The 22,769-nt window shown below is 39.8% G+C and overlaps 1 protein-coding gene across 1 annotated transcript in view; it reads left to right on the top strand.

Moving 5' to 3' along the window:
- CFAP70 (cilia and flagella associated protein 70) overlaps positions 1-22,769 on the top strand; it is a 576,575-nt gene that overhangs the window by 184,249 nt on the left and 369,557 nt on the right. Inside the window, exons 11-12 of the mRNA XM_053694219.1 lie at positions 3,131-3,222; positions 22,680-22,740. Coding sequence (XP_053550194.1) covers positions 3,131-3,222; positions 22,680-22,740 — 153 coding nt within the window. The remainder of the gene's footprint in view (positions 1-3,130; positions 3,223-22,679; positions 22,741-22,769) is intronic.

Genomic DNA, 22,769 nt, shown 5'->3' with positions numbered 1-22,769 from the left:
TAACAGCTTTGCTGGGGTGCTCTTTGTCTCCTCCTGCTGGCCAGGAGTTGAATATCCCACTAGTAATTGGTATGACGTTGTGGACTCTCCATGCCCGGGAAGAAAAAAAATTATCAGGCAAGCATACATTTTGTTTTTCTTTGGGCCTGATTCTCTAGTTTGGAGATAAATTGTAGTGCAGACTTCACAGGGGCTGAACTCAATAAATGTTCAAAGAAAAAGGATGGAACTCTCCAGCACAGCAAGATCTCTCTCATTTCTATGGGGCCGAATTATCAAAGTGTGAGCGGACTTGATCTGCTGTAGCGGACTTGATCTGCTGTAGCGGATCATGTTCGCCGCACATCGATAAATTGCCGACATACGCTGTTGGCATTTATCATTGCACAATTCATATGACCGCTGCTTCTTTACTTCCACTTCAGGCGCACCTAAAGCGGAGTGGGTCGGAAGCAGCATCCGCTGCTTCATCAATCGACCCCCTATATCTGAAGGAGAGACAAGCTTAGTGTAATATAGTATTGCATTATAGGAGAGTTTTGTTACACTTACATTGTGCATTGCATTTTATATTACTTAACACATCAGATTGAACCCTTTCCGTATTATAACATTTAGGCTTTTCCCTTACTATTTTAATACATTTAGATTTAGATCCAGCAGTGATTGTTTTGAAAGTTTGTGTTACTTTAACAAATTAAGATCATACGTTGTATATTTCTGTGTATCTTTTACAACTTACATTGCACTTTGTATTTTCTCTATTGTAAATTAAAACACAGCTTCAGAAAGTGTGAGGTACAGGGGAGTTCCCAGTGTATGTCTTAAGCTTTTGCAGTTCTTGTTAAATGATGTAAGCACTTTAAACAATTTGGTCTCACTGAATTATCTCATCAGCTGTATTCAGGTGCATTTTTCTCAAAATTCACAATACACTTATTTTAACTGACATAAAAGTAAACTAACATATAGGCAAAAGCAAGTTAAATTGTAGTGAAAACATTTATCTTTAATCTGTATTTGCTGCAAACTGTGATATATCAGCCCCAGGTATTCTCCTGTTAACCCCTCTCTTTGCTGTAAAATTTTGTTTGCCAGAGATCCTCATTACTTTCTAGGGAAAGCACCTCTCATATCTGTGGGACTTCGAAGTTCCACTCTTTTTCTCAGTGAGTTCAGCCTCTCTTTATTATTTTCTATGGGCCTGATTCTCTAATTCTCTCCAAACTAGAGAATCAGGCCCATAGAAAATAATAAAGATCTCTGGGATACTGAAGCTGTCAGTTTTTCAGTTTATTTTAAATAAAAGAAATACAAAATGCAATGTAATTTGTAAAATAGACACATAATTATAAAAAGCATGAGCCTAATTTGAAACTCTGAAATAATAATCCTAATTTGTAAACTCACAAACCTAAATACACTGCTCTATGAAAAATAAAATAGAAAATAGAAAGTGAAAAATGTAAATGTAATAAAATTTAATCTGAAGTGTAAAATGCAACGGAACTGTCATTTTATTTATTTATCATCTTGTCTGAGCCGAGAGGTTTAGATCATCAGGCCTTAGTAAAATTCTTAAAATGCAGATATTTCTATACTACTCCAAGGGGCATTCCTTGTATTACTTTATGTGGGTCCTATAATTAAAGATTCTCTAGTTTGGAGAGAAATTATAGTGCAGACTTCATATGAGCTGAACTCTCTAAGAAAAAGGGCAGAACCTGGAAGTCTGAGAGAAGAGAGATTCCTTCCATATAAACTAATGAAGCTCTCCGGTTTACAGAAATTCACAAAGGAGAGAGAAGGTGACTGGAGAACACCTGGGGCTGATTTAAAGGCACAGTTTGCATCAGTTACTAATTAAACTTAAATGTTTTCACTACAATTTAACTTGCTTTTGCCTATAGTTAAGAATATTTACTTTTCTGTCAGTTAAATAAGCGTATTGTTGATTTTGAGCAAACTTTACCTGCATACTTCTGGCAAGATAATTCAGTGTGACCAGCTTGTTTAAAATGCTTAGATTAAAATTCACATGACTTGTGAGAGAGCTTCAGACATACCCAGGGAACTCCCTTGTCTCTCAGACTTTCTGAAGCTCTGTTATGTTTTCCAATAGAGAAAATACAAAGTGCAGTGTAATTAGTAAAAGATACACAGAAAGATATAGTATGATCCTAATTTGTTTAAAAAGACACAGACACTTTCTAAGCACAATCCAAATTTGTAAAATCACAGTTGCATCTACATTTAAATGTATTAAAATATAATTTAAGTGCAAAGCTTAAATGTAATAATACTGAAGGGCCCAATCTGAAGTGTAAAGTAATAACAAAACTCTCATATCATGCAGCGCTATATTGCACTGAGCTTGTCCCTGCTTCACATACAGAAATGAGAGAGATCTCATTATGCTGGAGAGTTCTGCCCTCTTTTCGTTACTATAAATTCTCTCAAAGTCAGAGAATCTTTGATCATCTGGGTCTAAGTATGGGATTTGGTATACAGACAAAGATAATATAAATCTGCTATTTCATATACAAAATAAACATAAATAAGCAATTTCTCATACATTTTATATTCTGCAGTTGGTATAACAAGTAACTGGAAACATATTCTTATGTGTGCTATCCTATTAGTGGGCTACATAATTTGCCAGAAAATATGACCTGCACTGAGAAATTGAGATTGCGAGATTGAAAAAAAGAAATACCTAACCTTAGTGATGTATTCTATATAAAACAAAGATTAATCTTTCTTGCTAGAAATTGTCTCAAATCGTATTGGCAATTGGTTACTGTTAAAAGGTCAGGAACCCCAATTTTTTCATTATTTAGGTATCCTTTGTTGAAAAGCATAGCCAGGTGCTGACCCTACCTAGCTATACTTTTCAACAAAGGATACCTAAATAATGAAGCAAATTAGATAACAGAAGTAAATTGGAAAGTTGTTTTAAAATTGTATGTTCTCCCTGAATCATGAAATAAAAAAATTGGGGTTCCTGTCCCTTTAAGTCCTAGTACAATTGTGTTGTGTGTTTTCTCCCTGTCTGTAAACAACAGTCTTGATTATTCACTATCATGTAATTATTTCATTTAATATCACTAATTGTTACATCTTTTTACAGCAGTTTGTAGAGTCAGGGACGTATATTGTACTGGAGATTACTTTGGAAAAGCCATTGGTTCCTAAACGTTCTGCAGAAGAGGTAGCTCTCAGGTTAGTGACTTGGCACATATTTTTTTCTCCACTATTGGCAAGTGTCAAAGATTGCAAAAGATCTACATATACAATGTATATTTTGTTAGCAAATTTTTAATTGTTTTGCAGTGTAGTGACATACCCCTTGAAAAACCTGTTGAGTATTTTTCTTATATTGTTTGCTTTGGCTAATTAGGGATAAATATACATAATCTCTTAATGCAATTACTATATAAAAACAGAATTTATGTTTACCTGATAAATTTCTTTCTCCAACGGTGTGTCCGGTCCACGGCGTCATCCTTACTTGTGGGATATTCTCTTCCCCAACAGGAAATGGCAAAGAGCCCAGCAAAGCTGGTCACATGATCCCTCCTAGGCTCCGCCTACCCCAGTCATTCGACCGACGTTAAGGAGGAATATTTGCATAGGAGAAACCATATGGTACCGTGGTGACTGTAGTTAAAGAAAATAAAATATCAGACCTGATTAAAAAAACCAGGGCGGGCCGTGGACCGGACACACCGTTGGAGAAAGAAATTTATCAGGTAAACATAAATTCTGTTTTCTCCAACATAGGTGTGTCCGGTCCACGGCGTCATCCTTACTTGTGGGAACCAATACCAAAGCTTTAGGACACGGATGAAGGGAGGGAGCAAATCAGGTCACCTAAATGGAAGGCACCACGGCTTGCAAAACCTTTCTCCCAAAAATAGCCTCAGAAGAAGCAAAAGTATCAAACTTGTAAAATTTGGTAAAAGTGTGCAGTGAAGACCAAGTCGCTGCCCTACATATCTGATCAACAGAAGCCTCGTTCTTGAAGGCCCATGTGGAAGCCACAGCCCTAGTGGAATGAGCTGTGATTCTTTCGGGAGGCTGCCGTCCGGCAGTCTCGTAAGCCAATCTGATGATGCTTTTAATCCAAAAAGAGAGAGAGGTAGAAGTTGCTTTTTGACCTCTCCTTTTACCTGAATAAACAACAAACAAGGAAGATGTTTGTCTAAAATCCTTTGTAGCATCTAAATAGAATTTTAGAGCGCGAACAACATCCAAATTGTGCAACAAACGTTCCTTCTTTGAAACTGGTTTTGGACACAGAGAAGGTACGATAATCTCCTGGTTAATGTTTTTGTTAGAAACAACTTTTGGAAGAAAACCAGGTTTAGTACGTAAAACCACCTTATCTGCATGGAACACCAGATAAGGAGGAGAACACTGCAGAGCAGATAATTCTGAGACTCTTCTAGCAGAAGAAATCGCAACTAAAAACAAAACTTTCCAAGATAATAACTTAATATCAACGGAATGTAAGGGTTCAAACGGAACCCCCTGAAGAACTGAAAGAACTAAATTGAGACTCCAAGGAGGAGTCAAAGGTTTGTAAACAGGCTTGATTCTAACCAGAGCCTGAACAAAGGCTTGAACATCTGGCACAGCTGCCAGCTTTTTGTGAAGTAATACCGACAAGGCAGAAATCTGACCCTTCAGGGAACTTGCAGATAATCCTTTTTCCAATCCTTCTTGAAGGAAGGATAGAATCCTAGGAATCTTAACCTTGTCCCAAGGGAATCCTTTAGATTCACACCAACAGATATATTTTTTCCAAATTTTGTGGTAAATCTTTCTAGTCACAGGCTTTCTGGCCTGAACAAGAGTATCGATCACAGAATCTGAGAATCCTCGCTTCGATAAAATCAAGCGTTCAATCTCCAAGCAGTCAGCTGGAGTGAAACCAGATTCGGATGTTCGAACGGACCCTGAACAAGAAGGTCTCGTCTCAAAGGTAGCTTCCAAGGTGGAGCCGATGACATATTCACCAGATCTGCATACCAAGTCCTGCGTGGCCACGCAGGAGCTATCAAGATCACCGACGCCCTCTCCTGCTTGATCCTGGCTATCAGCCTGGGGATGAGAGGAAATGGCGGGAACACATAAGCTAGTTTGAAGGTCCAAGGTGCTACTAGTGCATCCACTAGAGCCGCCTTGGGATCCCTGGATCTGGCCCCGTAGCAAGGAACTTTGAAGTTCTGACGAGAGGCCATCAGATCCATGTCTGGAATGCCCCACAGGTGAGTGACTCGGGCAAAGATTTCCGGATGGAGTTCCCACTCCCCCGGATGCAATGTCTGACGACTCAGAAAATCCGCTTCCCAATTTTCCACTCCTGGGATGTGGATAGCAGACAGGTGGCAGGAGTGAGACTCCGCCCAAAGAATAATTTTGGTTACTTCTTCCATCGCTAGGGAACTCCTTGTTCCCCCCTGATGGTTGATGTACGCCACAGTCGTCATGTTGTCTGATTGAAACCGTATGAACCTGGTCCTCGCAAGCTGGGGCCAGGCCTGGAGCGCATTGAATATCGCTCTCAGTTCCAGAATATTTATCGGTAGAAGAGATTCTTCCCGAGACCAAAGACCCTGAGCTTTCAGGGATCCCCAGACCGCGCCCCAGCCTATCAGACTGGCGTCGGTCGTGACAATGACCCACTCTGGTCTGTGGAACATCATCCCTTGAGACAGATTGTCCAGGGACAGCCACCAACGGAGTGAGTCTCTGGTCCTCTGATTTACTTGTATCTTCGGAGACAAGTCTGTATAGTCCCCATTCCACTGACTGAGCATGCACAGTTGTAATGGTCTTAGATGAATGCGCGCAAAAGGAACTATGTCCATCGCCGCCACCATCAACCCGATCACTTCCATGCACTGAGCTATGGAAGGAAGAGGAACGGAATGAAGTATCCGACAAGAGTCCAGAAGCTTTGTTTTTCTGGCCTCTGTTAGAAAGATCCTCATTTCTAAGGAGTCTATAATTGTTCCCAAGAAGGGAACCCTTGTTGACGGGGATAGAGAACTCTTTTCCACGTTCACTTTCCAGCCGTGAGATCTGAGAAAGGCCAGGACAATGTCCGTGTGAGCCTTTGCTTGAGGAAGGGACGACGCTTGAATCAGAATGTCGTCCAGGTAAGGTACTACTGCAATGCCCCTTGGTCTTAGCACCGCTAGAAGGGACCCTAGTACCTTTGTGAAAATCCTTGGAGCAGTGGCTAATCCGAAAGGAAGCGCCACGAACTGGTAATGTTTGTCCAGGAATGCAAACCTTAGGAACCGATGATGTTCCTTGTGGATAGGAATATGTAGATACGCATCCTTTAAATCCACCGTGGTCATAAATTGACCTTCCTGGATGGAAGGAAGGATAGTTCGAATGGTTTCCATCTTGAACGATGGGACCTTGAGAAATTTGTTTAAGATCTTGAGATCTAGGATTGGTCTGAACGTTCCCTCTTTTTTGGGAACTATGAACAGATTGGAGTAGAACCCCATCCCTTGTTCTCTTAATGGAACAGGATGAATCACTCCCATTTTTAACAGGTCTTCTACACAATGTAAGAACGCCTGTCTTTTTATGTGGTCTGAAGACAACTGCGACTTGTGGAACCTCCCCCTTGGGGGAAGTCCCTTGAATTCCAGAAGATAACCCTGGGAGACTATTTCTAGCGCCCAAGGATCCAGAACATCTCTTGCCCAAGCCTGAGCGAAGAGAGAGAGTCTGCCCCCCACCAGATCCGGTCCCGGATCGGGGGCCAATATTTCATGCTGTCTTGGTAGCAGTGGCAGGTTTCTTGGCCTGCTTTCCCTTGTTCCAGCCTTGCATTGGTCTCCAAGCTGGCTTGGCCTGAGAAGTATTACCCTCTTGCTTAGAGGACGTAGCACCTTGGGCTGGTCCGTTTTTACGAAAGGGACGAAAATTAGGTCTATTTTTTGCCTTGAAGGGCCGATCCTGAGGAAGGGCGTGGCCCTTACCCCCAGTGATATCAGAGATAATCTCTTTCAAGTCAGGACCAAACAGCGTTTTCCCCTTGAAAGGAATGTTTAGTAGCTTGTTCTTGGAAGACGCATCAGCCGACCAAGATTTCAACCAAAGCGCTCTGCGCGCCACAATAGCAAACCCAGAGTTCTTAGCCGCTAACTTAGCCAATTGCAAAGAGGCGTCTAGAGTGAAAGAATTAGCCAATTTGAGAGCATTGATTCTGTCCATAATCTCCTCATAAGGAGGAGAGTCACTATCGAGCACCTTAAGCAGTTCATCAAACCAGAAATATGCGGCTGTAGTGACAGGGACAATGCATGAAATGGGTTGTAGAAGGTAACCCTGCTGAACAAACATCTTTTTAAGCAAACCTTCTAATTTTTTATCCATAGGATCTTTGAAAGCACAACTATCCTCTATGGGAATAGTGGTGCGTTTGTTTAAAGTAGAAACCGCTCCCTCGACCTTGGGGACTGACTGCCATAAGTCCTTTCTGGGGTCGACCATAGGAAACAATTTTTTAAATATGGGGGGAGGGACGAAAGGAATACCGGGCCTTTCCCATTCTTTATTAACAATGTCCGCCACCCGCTTGGGTATAGGAAAAGCTTCTGGGAGCCCCGGCACCTCTAGGAACTTGTCCATTTTACATAGTTTCTCTGGGATGACTAAATTTTCACAATCATCCAGAGTGGATAATACCTCCTTAAGCAAAATGCGGAGATGTTCCAATTTAAATTTAAATGTAATCACATCAGATTCAGCCTGCTGAGAAATGTTCCCTAAATCAGTAATTTCTCCCTCAGACAAAACCTCCCTGGCCCCCTCAGATTGGGTTAGGGGCCCTTCAGAGATATTAATATCAGCGTCGTCATGCTCTTCAGTAACTAAAACAGAGCATCCACGCTTACGCTGACAAGGGTTCATTTTGGCTAAAATGTTTTTGACAGAATTATCCATTACAGCCGTTAATTGTTGCATAGTAAGGAGTATTGGCGCGCTAGATGTACTAGGGGCCTCCTGAGTGGGCAAGACTCGTGTAGACGAAGGAGGGAATGATGCAGTACCATGCTTACTCCCCTCACTTGAGGAATCATCTTGGGCATCATTGTCATTATCACATAAATCACATTTATTTAAATGAATAGGAATTCTGGCTTCCCCACATTCAGAACACAGTCTATCTGGTAGTTCAGACATGTTAAACAGGCATAAACTTGATCAGAAAGTACAAAAAACGTTTTAAAATAAAACCGTTACTGTCACTTTAAATTTTAAACTGAACACACTTTATTACTGCAATTGCGAAAAAACATGAAGGAATTGTTCAAAATTCACCAAATTTTCACCACAGCGTCTTAAAGCCTTGAAAATATTGCACACCAATTTTGGAAGCTTTAACCCTTAAAATAACGGAACCGGAGCCGTTTTAAGCTTTAAACCCCTTTACAGTCCCTGGTATCTGCTTTGCTGAGACCCAACCAAACCCAAAGGGGAATACGATACCAAATGACGCCTTCAGAAGTCTTTTATGAGTATCAGAGCTCCTCTCACATGCGACTGCATGCCATGCCTCTCAAAAACAAGTGCGCAACACCGGCGCGAAAATGAGACTCTGCCTATGCTTTGGGAAAGCCCCTAAAGAATAAGGTGTCTAAAACAGTGCCTGCCGATATTATTAAATCAAAATACCCAGAATAAATGATTCCTCAAGGCTAAATAAGTGTTAATATCAATCGATTTAGCCCAAAAAAAGTCTACAGTTTAAATAAGCCCTTGTGAAGCCCTTATTTACAATCGTAATAAACATGGCTTACCGGATCCCATAGGGAAAATGACAGCTTCCAGCATTACATCGTCTTGTTAGAATGTGTCATACCTCAAGCAGCAAGAGACTGCAAACTGTTCCCCCAACTGAAGTTAATTGCTCTCAACAGTCCTGTGTGGAACAGCCATGGATTTTAGTTACGGTTGCTAAAATCATTTTCCTCATACAAACAGAATTCTTCATCTCTTTTCTGTTTCTGAGTAAATAGTACGTACCAGCACTATTTGAAAATAACAAACTCTTGATTGAATAATGAAAAACTACAGTTAAACACTAAAAAACTCTAAGCCATCTCCGTGGAGATGTTGCCTGTACAACGGCAAAGAGAATGACTGGGGTAGGCGGAGCCTAGGAGGGATCATGTGACCAGCTTTGCTGGGCTCTTTGCCATTTCCTGTTGGGGAAGAGAATATCCCACAAGTAAGGATGACGCCGTGGACCGGACACACCTATGTTGGAGAAATATTGTTTACCTAACCTCTATACCATATATATAGAAGGAGGGAGCGCCAAACATAGGCTAAAGTATCTAAATATATGAAAAACTCTGGTTAAAAATACATTTATTATAACATACACATATAATAGGGTACCCTATACACATTAAAACCAGTAAAAACAATAGAGTAAGTTATTCCTCAAAAGTAAGAGGACATAACCAATATAACATAAAAATATAAATGGTAGTGATTCAAAAAGTCTCAAGTGATAAAGAATGTCCTAGTAGATTATAATATCCTTACCAAGTGTCCTATAAAATGTCCTGTGTGTCCAAGTAGGTCCTGGTATGAATAATCAAAAAGTGTGTCCAAAGTTCCAGATAGTAAAAAATAAATTAAAAAATAAATAAAAATAATAAATAAAAATAAAGTGTATAATATGAAAAAATGTGGAAAAAAGATCCAAAATGGTTAATCAAAAATCCAATAGATTCAGTAGGAAGTGGTATCTGTAAAAAAAAAAAATCACATAGTGCAATAACGCTAATTCAAATGTAAACTTAATTGGAGATAGGCTTACCCTATATTTAGACTCGAGCAGTGACTACTTCTAATGTATATATCGACGCGTTTCGGACCCAAACCGGGCCTTTCTCAAGATGGCAACTGCTAGTAATAACATGTCTTAAATAGCCTATAATGACCAATCAGAATAGAGGCAGTTTCCCACCTCAGTTTGCCATTACATATGTCAAAAAAGCCCTATAATGCCCTTAGACAAAATGGTGACCGTTCATGCTTATAACTGGGTCACTTCCGGTATCGGGCACATTTTTTAAAATGAATTCTAAAACCAAAGCTACAAATCTTCATGATGTAAATTGCTCATAATGTTCATTGTTACTAAATGTAACATAAGGCTCTAGATCAGTTATCCATATTCAGATATTAGATTCTGTAAGAGACATTACGTCACTTCCGGGTGACGTGTCACTTCCGGATTGTGCGTCATTTCCGGTTCCGGCTATGTCATTGTAGCTGGTGGTGTGTTGGAATTCTGGGAAATGTAGTTTTCATGAGGGATTATTTATTAGGGGTGTTATTAGAAAATCGAATAATGGTCAGTATATATATATATATATATATATATATATATATATATATATATATATACAGGTAGCCCTCAGTTTACGCCGGGGTTAGGTTCCAGAAGGAATGGTTGTAAATCGAAACCGTTGTAAATTGAAACCCAGTTTATAATGTAAGTCAATGGGAAGTAAGGGAGATAGGTTCCAGGCCCCTCTCAAAATTGTCATAAGTAACACCTAATACATTATTTTAAAAGCTTTGAAATGAAGACTTTAAATGCTAGACAGCATTATAAACCTAATAAAATAATCACACAACACAGAATATATAATTAAACTAAGTTAAATGAACAAACATTTGCTAAACAGCATTATAAACCTAATAAAATAATCACACAACACAGACTTCACTTGCATTTCTCTGCAAACAGTTCTTTCTATGCATTCCAATCTGGACTGAGTTATAGACAGGAAGATCTTGTTCCTTTGAAAACTGCTATATAGCTCAGATCTGGTTAAACTGATTAATTTCAGCTTGCTTGGCTTTACTGCAACACAAGCGGACAGCTCCACCTACTGGCTATTTTAATAAATGCACTGCTTCTCAATGCTTTTCAATAGCAGTCACATGACTGGAAAAAAAGGTTGTTATTCTGAAACGGTGTAAATTGAACCGTTGTAAAACGAGGGCCACCTGTATATATATATATATATATATATAGGCTAATATTCATTATTAGTATGCTCAAAATACAAATAGTTAAACATCTTTGAATAAATAAAATTAAGTTAACTCCAATATTAAGGATTCTCCATATCAGTGGGAAGAATTAATCTATATATACAACAAATTATGTAGATAAAGTATTATACCGAAATACAGTAATACATGGCAATTTTTAGTAAAATAGGAACAATAAGACATGATACAATTATAAAAATTAACAGTTACAAAAATTGATACAGTTATAAAAAACAGATATAATTTATAAAAATAGATATCATTATAAAAATAGATATCATTATAAAAACGGTACAACTTTAAAAACATATTACATAAATGCATTTAATAAAATGTTTTTTAATAAAATACATTTAGATAAAGTGCGAACTAAGCGGTGGGGGAGGTATCATATTTTATTGCTGAATTTTGGATACTACTTCAATCATAAAAACTGGACAATAAGCCATAACTTAATTAGAAATATTTGTAACTTATAAATAACTTAGTTAAAACGATAACTTAGTTAAAAAGATGGAAAACTTTAAAATCAGCATTAAGGCCCTGCGGGTATATACTTGCTATGTAAAAGATCCATTTTGCCTCGGCTTGCAGCAGTCTTTCACCATAATCTCCCCCTACCCATTGCTTTGGTACTAACCACACTCAATGGAATTTAGTATAAAATAAAACCATAGTGAATCACATCATAATCAAAAAACAAACAACCAACAAACAAGGAAGACTTATGTCAGCTCTTGCCTAGTACACAGAAAAACTGACATCCACACAGTATCTACATTAAGGGTTTCAGATCTCTGCAATGTGTGTCTAATACCTTACTATGCGCTTCATGAATTGCACTTATTACATTGTTAAACATGTTACTCTATTACAAGCCTTCTTGTTTATAATCCACCATCAGCATTTAAGGTAAATATTATATCCTGTCCAGTTGCATATTGGTTGCATACTGGTTGTTATTTATTGTAGTGAAACAGCATACGGTTACCCCATGTGCCTATAGTGCCAAGACATAAAATCACAATACATTAGAGCGATTAGGAACAATTCTAGTAGAGAGAAGGGGGAGTCACAGGTACAAGAGATGCAATATAGATTTGCCCAAAGGGGATATCCGGCCACAGTTCTGGACATGGTCAAGGCACAGATACAGGATGTGACGCAGGACACACTACTACAAAAAAACTGGGAGGCAACAAGACCCGGAAACCAAGATAATCTTTACAACTACTTTCGCCCCCAATACTTCAAAGGTTGGACAGACGCTAAGGAACCACTGGCATATTCTGCTCTCTGACCCTAAGCTCAAATTTGCACAGAATGCACGTCCTCTGGTTGGGTACAGACATAGCACTAATCTGAGGGATCTGTTAGTTATTTCGGATCCAATACAGAGTTACACTGAGAAAGACCAGATAAGTACAAGAAAGGGGTGTTTTCGATGCCCGAACTGCACAACTTGCAATTCCATCATAGCAACCAAGAAATTTAACCATCCGCATGATAACAAGGTGTACACGATCAATCATCCACTTACTTGCACCACGATGTTTGTGGTATACTTGACCATCTGTCTGTGTGGCCTTCATTATGTACCATACGAGAAAGAATGGCCAATCATCGTACGGCCATTAAATCAGCATTAAAGAAAGGAGAATCAGATCAACCGGTGGCACGCCACTGGTTGACAGCAAAACATTCGGTAGCCGCAATCAAGTTGATCCTGATCGACCATATTACCAGACAAGTAAAGGGAGGCGATAGGAACAAGCTACTATTGAAACGAGAAGCACAATGGATGTTCCGACTAGGGACTGAATTCTCCACCGGACTATGGTGCTCTCACTTAAAGTGGCAGTGAGTGGTGAGGATGCTATGGTCCTCTATGTGTCCACGGTGGGCAACCTCCCGCCTGTAGGTGGGGTGTTTGCCCAGGTGTGGCTATGTGAGCACTTAGGGGATGTCGTGGATCGGTACTGGTTCACACCATCACCCTTTTTTTCTCTCCCCTAGACCTGCATTGTGGTCTTAGATTTCGATATAGGGTGTTTCCTTAGAGAATAAATCCTATTTGTTCCTTTCCCTTTAGTTTTGCTTGTTTTGTAAATTATCTTAACTTTTTTATTTATATTGCGGACTTAAAATTATATTTGTTGAATATATCCGTTTAGATTACTGTATGGTTCTCTATTAGATTATACTTAAACAATATAAATTGATACTGGGACAATATAATTGACATAGAGAGTTGTTTTTTAAAAAAACTTTTAAAAAACCTGTTTTTCCCTGCGGGATGTGCTTTGGACGGGATAATATAGGGGGTGCAAGTGAAAAATGAAAATAAATTTCCCCTTTCTGTATGTCTCTACGAATCCATTATAAATAAAAATGATTGTTAATCTTAAAAGAATCTAAAATTGATCATCAAATAAGCTGAAATTTGAAGGGCAAATTGTGCATCTCTAAATGTATTATGAATAAGAGCAGAAAGTAACAATAGAAAAAATGTATCATTTTGTATCTGTATCGCAGTTCCCTTTGTTTTGAATTAATGCCTAACCAATCATATGCAGGGGTGACGGTATAAAAGACCTGACCTCCCATCTATCAGGAGCTTGACAAAGGCCCAGACCGGGCTGAAACGCGTTGCTCCGCCCACTTTTCTAACACACAGGTGACTGGAACTAATTACCAGCGCCGAGACCGCACAGAGACCCAGAGCACAGTTTGGTCTATCTGGCGTGAGTGCTGATACGGATTGTAAAAGACAAGAGGTTTTCTTCATTTCGGGGATCCATCCAGCAGTGATCTAATCCAGGACCGCTATAGAGAGACAGCTGGGACTTCATAAAGCATTTTCGGTGTAAGTAATAAGTGAACACCTTAAATTTTGGCTCTCTTCCTGTCTGTTCATTTGGATCTCATCTCGTTACAGCTCCGGTTAAAATATCACTAACTTCCAGCTGACGTGGATCTTCCTTGGTCTCCAATGGGATCTTTGTTCTCTATCTCGAATTAACCATTTGTGATAGTGATTGTCTCATTGTTGTTTTTTTGTTATTTTATTTATGCAATTTTATTTTGAGGTTTTTAGGGATTTTATTGATACTACATTGTCAAACGCCTGATCAGAGTGTTTTTTAAATTTGGTTTTAAAAGTATTTCTGTGCACGATTAAGATTGTAATAAAATTTGTTTATTTTTTACTTGCACCATTACTCTGGTTCATCCTTAAGCACATCCCTTAATCAACTACCCAGTTTTCACATATTTGTAAGGAATTATCATTTCCATCGCACTAAGGTAATTTATTGTTTATAGTATACAATAATTAGAACCTTTGCATTACCAATTTTAGCTACACGTTAGCGCCAAGGGTTATTATAGTAATATCCTTATTACTATTGTATGATTGTATTTTTCTCTGTGGAGTTTGAGGATACTCCATTTACCCAGTGGTTTATTGGTAACTTTCCCAGCGCAGGTTGATCACACCCCTCAGTACACGGGGTTGTCTTGGCACCATAGGCACATGGGGTAACCGCATGCTGTTTCACTACAATAAATAACAACCAGTATGCGACCAATATGCAACTGGACAAGATGTAATATTTACCTTAAATGCTGATGGTGGATTATAAACAAGCAGGCTTGTAATAGAGTAACATGTTTAACAATGTAAAAAGTGCAATTCATGAAGTGCATAGTAAGGTATTAGACACACATTGCAGAGATCTGAAACCCATAATGTAGATACTGTGTGGATGTCAGTTTTTCTGTGTACTAGCCATGAGCTGACATAAGTCTTCCTTGTTTGTTGGTTGTTTGTTTTTTGATTATGATGTGATTCACTATGGTTTTATTTTATACTAAATTCCATTGTTCCATTGAGTGTGGTTAGTATTAGAATACCTGTTCAATTAAGGAGCACACAATATTGGTAACCAACAACATCATAAATGAACGTCAGTATTGACGTTTGGTTCGTGGAAACTGGAACCGGAAGTGAGGTAACTTCCGGTTCTGGATATACGGTAGTAACAGAGAGGCCACGTAGGTGATAATGAGCACAAGTGGTGATTTGCGACAAGGAGGTGAGAGAGTATGACTAAAAATACACACAATGTTCTGCATTATAGAAACGACATTAGGTCATTGTATGTATAAGTAAATTGAAACACTCAATATGTATAGTGGGTTCACTGTATACCGGAAGCGTTTGTTTTGAGGTAACTTTCGGTTCTGGCCACACAATGTCAACAGGATGCAGATACAGAGGTGGCGATGATGGCACTGTTTGAATTGTTTGGTGGTAAAAATATTCATGTTATAGACACAATAAATACATCTTAAGATATGTTGATATGAAATTGTAAACATAGAATACAGCAATTGGTATTTACTATTGCTAATTTTGATACTGGAAGGGTTTGATCTGTATACTTCCGGGTGACACGGGGGGAACAGAAAATTATCTAATGTTGGCGCCTTTTCTCCTGTTAAGTGTAGTCAGTCCACGGGTCATCCATTACTTATGGAATATTTCTCTTCCTAACAGGAAACTGCAAGAGAATTACCCAGCAGAGCTTGCTATATAGCTCCTCCCCTCACCTGTCATACTCAGTCATTCTCTTGCAGCCTAACTAGATAGGAAGCTGTGAGAGATCTGTGGTGATTTTTAACTTAGTTTTATTTCTACAATCAAAAGTTTGTTATTTTTAAATGGCACCGGAGTGTGCTGTTTATTCTCAGGCAGCTTTAGAAGAAGAATCTGCCTGGGTTTTTTTCTATGGTCTTAGCAGACGTAACTAAGACCCACTGGCTGTTTCTCATCTGAGGAAAAGTGAGGTAACTTCAGAGAAGGGGAATAGCATGCAGGGTCCCCCTGCAACAAATAGGTATGTGCAGTAAATTATTTTCTGAGGAATGGAATTGACTGAGAAAATACTGCTGATGCCATTGTAAAGTAAGTTCAGCCTTAAATGCAGCGATAGCGACTGGTATCAGGCTGATGTGTGTGTGTGTGTGCACTGAATGTATTTTCTAAGGAATGGAATTGACTCTGAAAATACTGTAAATACTGAAATAATGTATGAGCCTTAACTGCAGTAAATGCGACTGGTAGCAGGCTTATTAATAATAATACATAACTTTCAAATGTATGTTTAAAACGTTTACTGGCATGTTAATCGTTTTTTGTGAGGTACTTGGTGATAAAACTTATTGGGGCTTGATTTTTACCACATGGCCATTTTTGTTTTCTGCATAGAAACAGTTTCTGAGCTTCCCCACTGTTGTAATATGAGTGGGAGGGGCCTATTTTAGCGCTTTTTTGCGCAGTAAAAATTCAGTCACAATCTGTCTACTTCATCCTCCATGATCCAGATCGTCTCTAGAGAGCTCAGGGGTCTTCAAAATCCATTTTGAGGGAGGTAATCAGGCACAGCAGTCCTGTGACAGTGTATTTGACTGTGAGAAAAACGTTAATTATATAATTGTTATCCGTTTTTGGGTACTAAGGGGTTAATCATCCATTTGCTGGTGGGTGCAATCCTTTGCTAACTTAATACATTTACTGTGAAAATTTGGTTGCTATAACTATTTTTGTTCATTGTTATTTCAACTGTGTCAATTTTTCTGTGCTTCTTAAAGGCACAGTAACGTTTTTTATATTGCTTGTAAATTAATTTTGAAAAGTATTTCCAAGTTTGCTAGTCTCATTGCTAGTTTGTTTAAACATGTCTGACTTAGATGAAGCTCTTTGTTCACTATGTTTAAAGGCCAATGTGGAGCCCAATAGAAATTTGTGTACCAATTGCATTGATGCTACTTTGAATAAAAGTCAATCTTTACATGTAAAGAAATTATCACCAGACGACGAGGGGGAAGTTATGCCGACAAACTCTCCTCACGTGTCAGTACCTGCGCCTCCCGCTCAGGAGGTGCGTGATTTTGTGGCGCCAAGTACATCAGGGAGGCCCTTACAAATCACTTTGCAAGACATGGCTACTGTTATGACAGAAGTATTATCTAAGTTGCCAGATTTAAGAGGCAAGCGCGATAGCTCTGGGTTAAGGATAGAGCGCGCGGATGAGATGAGAGCCATGTCAGATACTGCGTCACAGTTTGCAGAACGTGAGGACGGAGAGCTTCATTCTGTGGGTGACGGATCTGATCCAGGGAGACTGGATTCAGAGATTTCCAATTTTAAATTTAAGCTAGAGAACCTCCGCACATTGCTAGGGGAGGTATTAGCGGCTCTGAATGATTGTAACACGGTTGCAATTCCAGAGAAATTATGTAGGTTGGATAAATACTATGCGGTACCGGTGTATACTGACGTATTTCCTATACCAAAAAGGCTTACAGAGATTATTAGCAAGGAGTGGGATAGACCTGGTGTGCCTTTTACCCCTCCTCCCATATTTAGGAAAATGTTTCCTATTGACGCCACCACACGAGACTTATGGCAGACGGTCCCTAAGGTGGAGGGAGCAGTTTCTACTTTAGCTAAGCGTACCACTATCCCGGTGGAGGATAGTTGTGCCTTTTCAGATCCAATGGATAAAAAATTAGAGGGTTACCTTAAGAAAATGTTTGTTCAACAAGGTTTTATTTTACAGCCCCTTGCATGCATTGCGCCTGTCACTGCTGCGGCAGCATTCTGGTTTGAGTCTCTGGAAGAGGCCATTCGCTCAGCTCCATTGGATGAAATAATGAACAAGCTTAAAACACTTAAGCTAGCTAACGCATTTGTTTCTGATGCCGTTGTGCATTTAACCAAACTTACGGCTAAGAACTCCGGATTCGCCATCCAAGCGCGCAGAGCGCTATGGCTTAAATCCTGGTCAGCTGACGTGACTTCTAAATCTAAATTGCTTAATATTCCTTTCAAAGGGCAGACCTTATTCGGGCCCGGCTTGAAAGAAATTATTGCTGACATTACGGGAGGTAAGGGCCATGCTCTACCTCAGGACAGGGCCAAATCAAAGGCCAAACAGTCTAATTTTCGTGCCTTTCGTAACTTCAAGGCAGGAGCAGCATCAACTTCCTCCGCTCCAAAACAGGAAGGAGCTGTTGCTCGTTACAGACAGGGCTGGAAAGTTAACCAGTCCTGGAACAGGGGCAAGCAGGCCAAGAAACCTGCTGCTGCCCCCAAAACAGCATGAAGAGAGGGCCCCCTATCCGGAAACGGATCTAGTGGGGGGCAGACTTTCTCTCTTCGCCCAGGCTTGGGCAAGAGATGTCCAGGATCCCTGGGCGTTGGAGATCATATCTCAGGGATATCTCCTGGACTTCAAAACTTCTCCTCCACGGGGGAGATTTCATCTTTCAAGGTTATCAGCAAACCAAATAAAGAAAGAGGCGTTTCTACGCTGTGTACAAGACCTCTTACTAATGGGGGTAATCCACCCAGTTCCGCGGACGGAACACGGGCAGGGATTCTATTCAAACCTATTTGTGGTTCCCAAGAAAGAGGGAACCTTCAGGCCAATCTTGGACTTAAAAATCCTAAACAAATTTCTAAGAGTTCCATCATTCAAAATGGAAACTATTCGAACCATCCTTCCCATGATCCAAGAGGGCCAGTACATGACCACAGTGGATCTAAAGGATGCCTACCTTCACATACCGATTCACAAGGACCATTACCGGTATCTGAGATTTGCCTTCCTAGACAGGCATTACCAGTTTGTAGCTCTTCCCTTCGGATTAGCTACGGCTCCAAGAATCTTTACAAAAATTCTAGGATCACTTCTGGCGGTACTAAGACCGCGAGGCATAGCGGTGACTCCGTACCTAGACGACATTCTGATACAAGCGTCAAGTTTTCAAACTGCCAAGTCTCATACAGAGATAGTTCGGGCATTTCTGAGGTTGCATGGGTGGAAGGTGAACGTGGAAAAGAGTTCTCTATTACCACTTACAAGAGTTCCCTTTCTAGGGACTCTTATAGATTCTGTAGAGATGAAAATTTACCTGACAGAGGCCAGTTTATTAAAACTTCTAAATGCTTGCCGTGTCCTTCACTCCATTCCACACCCGTCAGTAGCTCAGTGCATGGAAGTAATCGGCTTAATGGTAGCGGCAATGGACATAGTACCATTTGCGCGCCTGCATCTCAGACCGCTGCAATTGTGCATGCTAAGTCAGTGGAACGGGGATTACTCAGATTTGTCCCCCCTACTAAATCTGGATCAAGAGACCAGAGATTCTCTTCTATGGTGGCTCTCTCGGCCACATCTGTCCAAGGGGATGACCTTTCGCAGGCCAGATTGGACGATTGTAACAACAGACGCCAGCCTTCTAGGCTGGGGAGCAGTCTGGAATTCCCTGAAAGCTCAGGGATTATGGACTCAGGAGGAGAAACTCCTCCCAATAAATATTCTAGAGTTAAGAGCAATATTCAATGCTCTCCTAGCTTGGCCTCAGTTAGCAACTCTGAGGTTCATCAGATTTCAGTCGGACAACATCACGACTGTGGCTTATATCAACCATCAAGGGGGAACCAGAAGTTCCCTAGCGATGTTGGAAGTCTCAAAGATAATTCGCTGGGCAGAGTCTCACTCTTGCCACCTGTCAGCGATCTACATCCCAGGCGTGGAGAACTGGGAGGCGGATTTTCTAAGTCGCCAGACTTTTCACGGATCCAGGTCCAGGGACCCAGGAGCGGTGCTGATAGATGCTCTGACAGCCCCTTGGGTCTTCAACATGGCTTATGTGTTTCCACCATTCCCAATGCTTCCTCGTTTGATTGCCAAGATCAAACAGGAGAGAGCTTCGGTGATTCTGATAGCGCCTGCGTGGCCACGCAGGACCTGGTATGCAGACCTAGTGGACATGTCGTCCTGTCCACCGTGGTCTCTGCCTCTGAGACAGGACCTTCTAATTCAGGGTCCTTTCAAACATCCAAATCTAATTTCTCTGAGGCTGACTGCATGGAGATTGAACGCTTGATTCTATCAAAGCGTGGTTTCTCGGAGTCGGTTATTGATACCTTAATACAGGCTAGGAAGCCTGTTACCAGACAAATTTACCATAAAATATGGCGTAAATATTTACATTGGGGCGAATCCAAGAGTTACTCATGGAGTAAGGTTAGGATTCCTAGGATATTGTCCTTTCTACAAGAGGGTTTAGAAAAGGGCTTATCTACTAGTTCGTTAAAGGGACAGATTTCTGCTCTGTCTATTCTTCTACACAAACGTCTGGCTGAAGTTCCAGACGTTCAGGCTTTCTGTCAGGCTTTAACTAGGATTAAGCCTGTGTTTAAGTCTGTTGCTCCGCCGTGGAGCTTAAACTTAGTTCTTAATGTTCTTCAAGGCGTTCCATTTGAACCCCTTCATTCCATTGATATCAAGTTGTTATCTTGGAAAGTTCTGTTTTTGATGGCTATTTCCTCGGCTCGGAGAGTCTCTGAGTTATCTGCCTTACATTGTGATTCTCCTTATCTGATTTTCCATTCAGACAAGGTAGTTCTGCGTACTAAACCTGGGTTCTTACCTAAGGTAGTTACTAACAAGAATATCAATCAAGAGATTGTTGTTCCATCTCTGTGTCCTAACCCTTCTTCAAAGAAGGAACGACTTTTGCATAATCTGGACGTAGTCCGTGCCCTGAAATTCTATTTGCAGGCAACTAAGGATTTTCGTCAAACTTCTTCCCTGTTTGTCGTTTACTCTGGACAGAGGAGAGGTCAAAAGGCTTCGGCTACCTCTCTCTCTTTTTGGCTTCGTAGCATAATACGATTAGCCTATGAGACTGCTGGACAGCAGCCTCCTGAAAGGATTACAGCTCATTCTACTAGAGCTGTGGCTTCCACCTGGGCCTTTAAAAATGAGGCCTCTGTTGAACAGATTTGCAAGGCTGCGACTTGGTCTTCGCTTCACACTTTTTCAAAATTTTACAAATTTGACACTTTTGCTTCCTCGGAGGCTGTGTTTGGGAGAAAGGTACTTCAGGCAGTGGTTCCTTCTGTTTAATGTTCCTGCCTTGTCCCTCCCTTCATCCGTGTACTTTAGCTTTGGTATTGGTATTCCATAAGTAATGGATGACCCGTGGACTGACTACACTTAACAGGAGAAAACATAATTTATGCTTACCTGATAAATTCCTTTCTCCTGTAGTGTAGTCAGTCCACGGCCCGCCCTGTTTTTACGGCAGGTCTAAATTTTAATTAAACTCCAGTCACCACTGTACCCTATGGTTCCTCCTTTCTCGTATGCTTGGTCGAATGACTGAGTATGACAGGTGAGGGGAGGAGCTATATAGCAAGCTCTGCTGGGTAATTCTCTTGCAGTTTCCTGTTAGGAAGATAAATATTCCATAAGTAATGGATGACCCGTGGACTGACTACACTACAGGAGAAAGGAATTTATCAGGTAAGCATAAATTATGTTTTTTGAACTGGAAGTAGGAGGTTACTGTTTATTAGTTTTCTTATTTAAGCTGGTGTGTAAATGTACACTGTTTAACCATTTTGGATCTTATTTCCACATTTTTTCACATTATACACTTTATTTTTATTTATTGTTATTTTTTATTTTTATTACTGTCTGGAACTTTGGACACACTTTTTGATTATTCATACCAGGACCGACTTGGACACACAGGACACAGGACATTTTATAGGACACTTGATAAGGATTTTATAATCTACTAGGACATTCTTTATCACTTGGAACCTTTTGAATCACTACCATTTATATTTTTATGTTATATTGGTAATGTCCTCTTACTCTTGAGGGCTAACTTACTCTATTGTTTTTATTGGTTTTAATGTGTATAGGGTACCCTATTATTTGTGTATGTTATAATAAATTTATTTTTAACCACAGTTTTTTTATATTTAGATACTTTAGCCTATGTTTGGCGCTCCTTCCTTCTATATATATATATATATATATATATAGTAATTCTCTTTGAGTTTTTAGGGATCTCACTTTGGGAGCTTGTATCCTTTAGATGTTGGCGCTGTATATATAATTTTAAATACACTAACCTCTATACCACCAACAAACCCCAGCAATCCCGCACCTAAAGTGACCCCTTAAACAAAAACCCTGCCCAAGCCCTTTAAACCCAAATGCAAACCTTCAAATTACCAAGAAAACACACAAAAAAAAAAATAGTATAAGTTACAGTTAGGTAAAAAAAAAAAAGAAAAGAAATACTACATTAAAAAAAAAACCCAAGTCTACCTACCATCGAAAGTCTTTTCTGCTTTTTTATGTCTATTGGCTTCCTATTAGCTCATTTAATTGAAGTTATCCAATAGAAATGGTTTTTGCTCTTATTGTTTGATTTGAAAATTGAATCAACCAGTAGAAATTACTTACATCCTATTAGTTATTCTTGTTGCTTTATTTAACATTTTTAAAACGATAAAACATTTATTTATGTATGTAAATATCTTAAATTTAAACAGTTTCTACATCATCATTCTGATTTTTCAACTTTTCGATACAATGCAAATTACTGTGAACAGTTTGTTTATGGTACTGAAGCTCATGAAACAATAGAGGCTGATATACTTTTTCCTGTTCTATTTCGCATTCTAGAGTAAAAGATCTTATACCACCACGGCCACAACTTCCCAGTCGAACTGCTAGAGCACAGAAGGTAAAATATTAATTAATTACAATATGGGC

Source organism: Bombina bombina, chromosome 11 (genome assembly GCF_027579735.1).
Source record: "Bombina bombina isolate aBomBom1 chromosome 11, aBomBom1.pri, whole genome shotgun sequence".
NCBI lineage: Eukaryota > Metazoa > Chordata > Amphibia > Anura > Bombinatoridae > Bombina > Bombina bombina.
The sequence above is the reverse complement of the archived record's forward strand: the minus strand, read 5'-3'. Positions and strand labels throughout refer to the sequence as shown.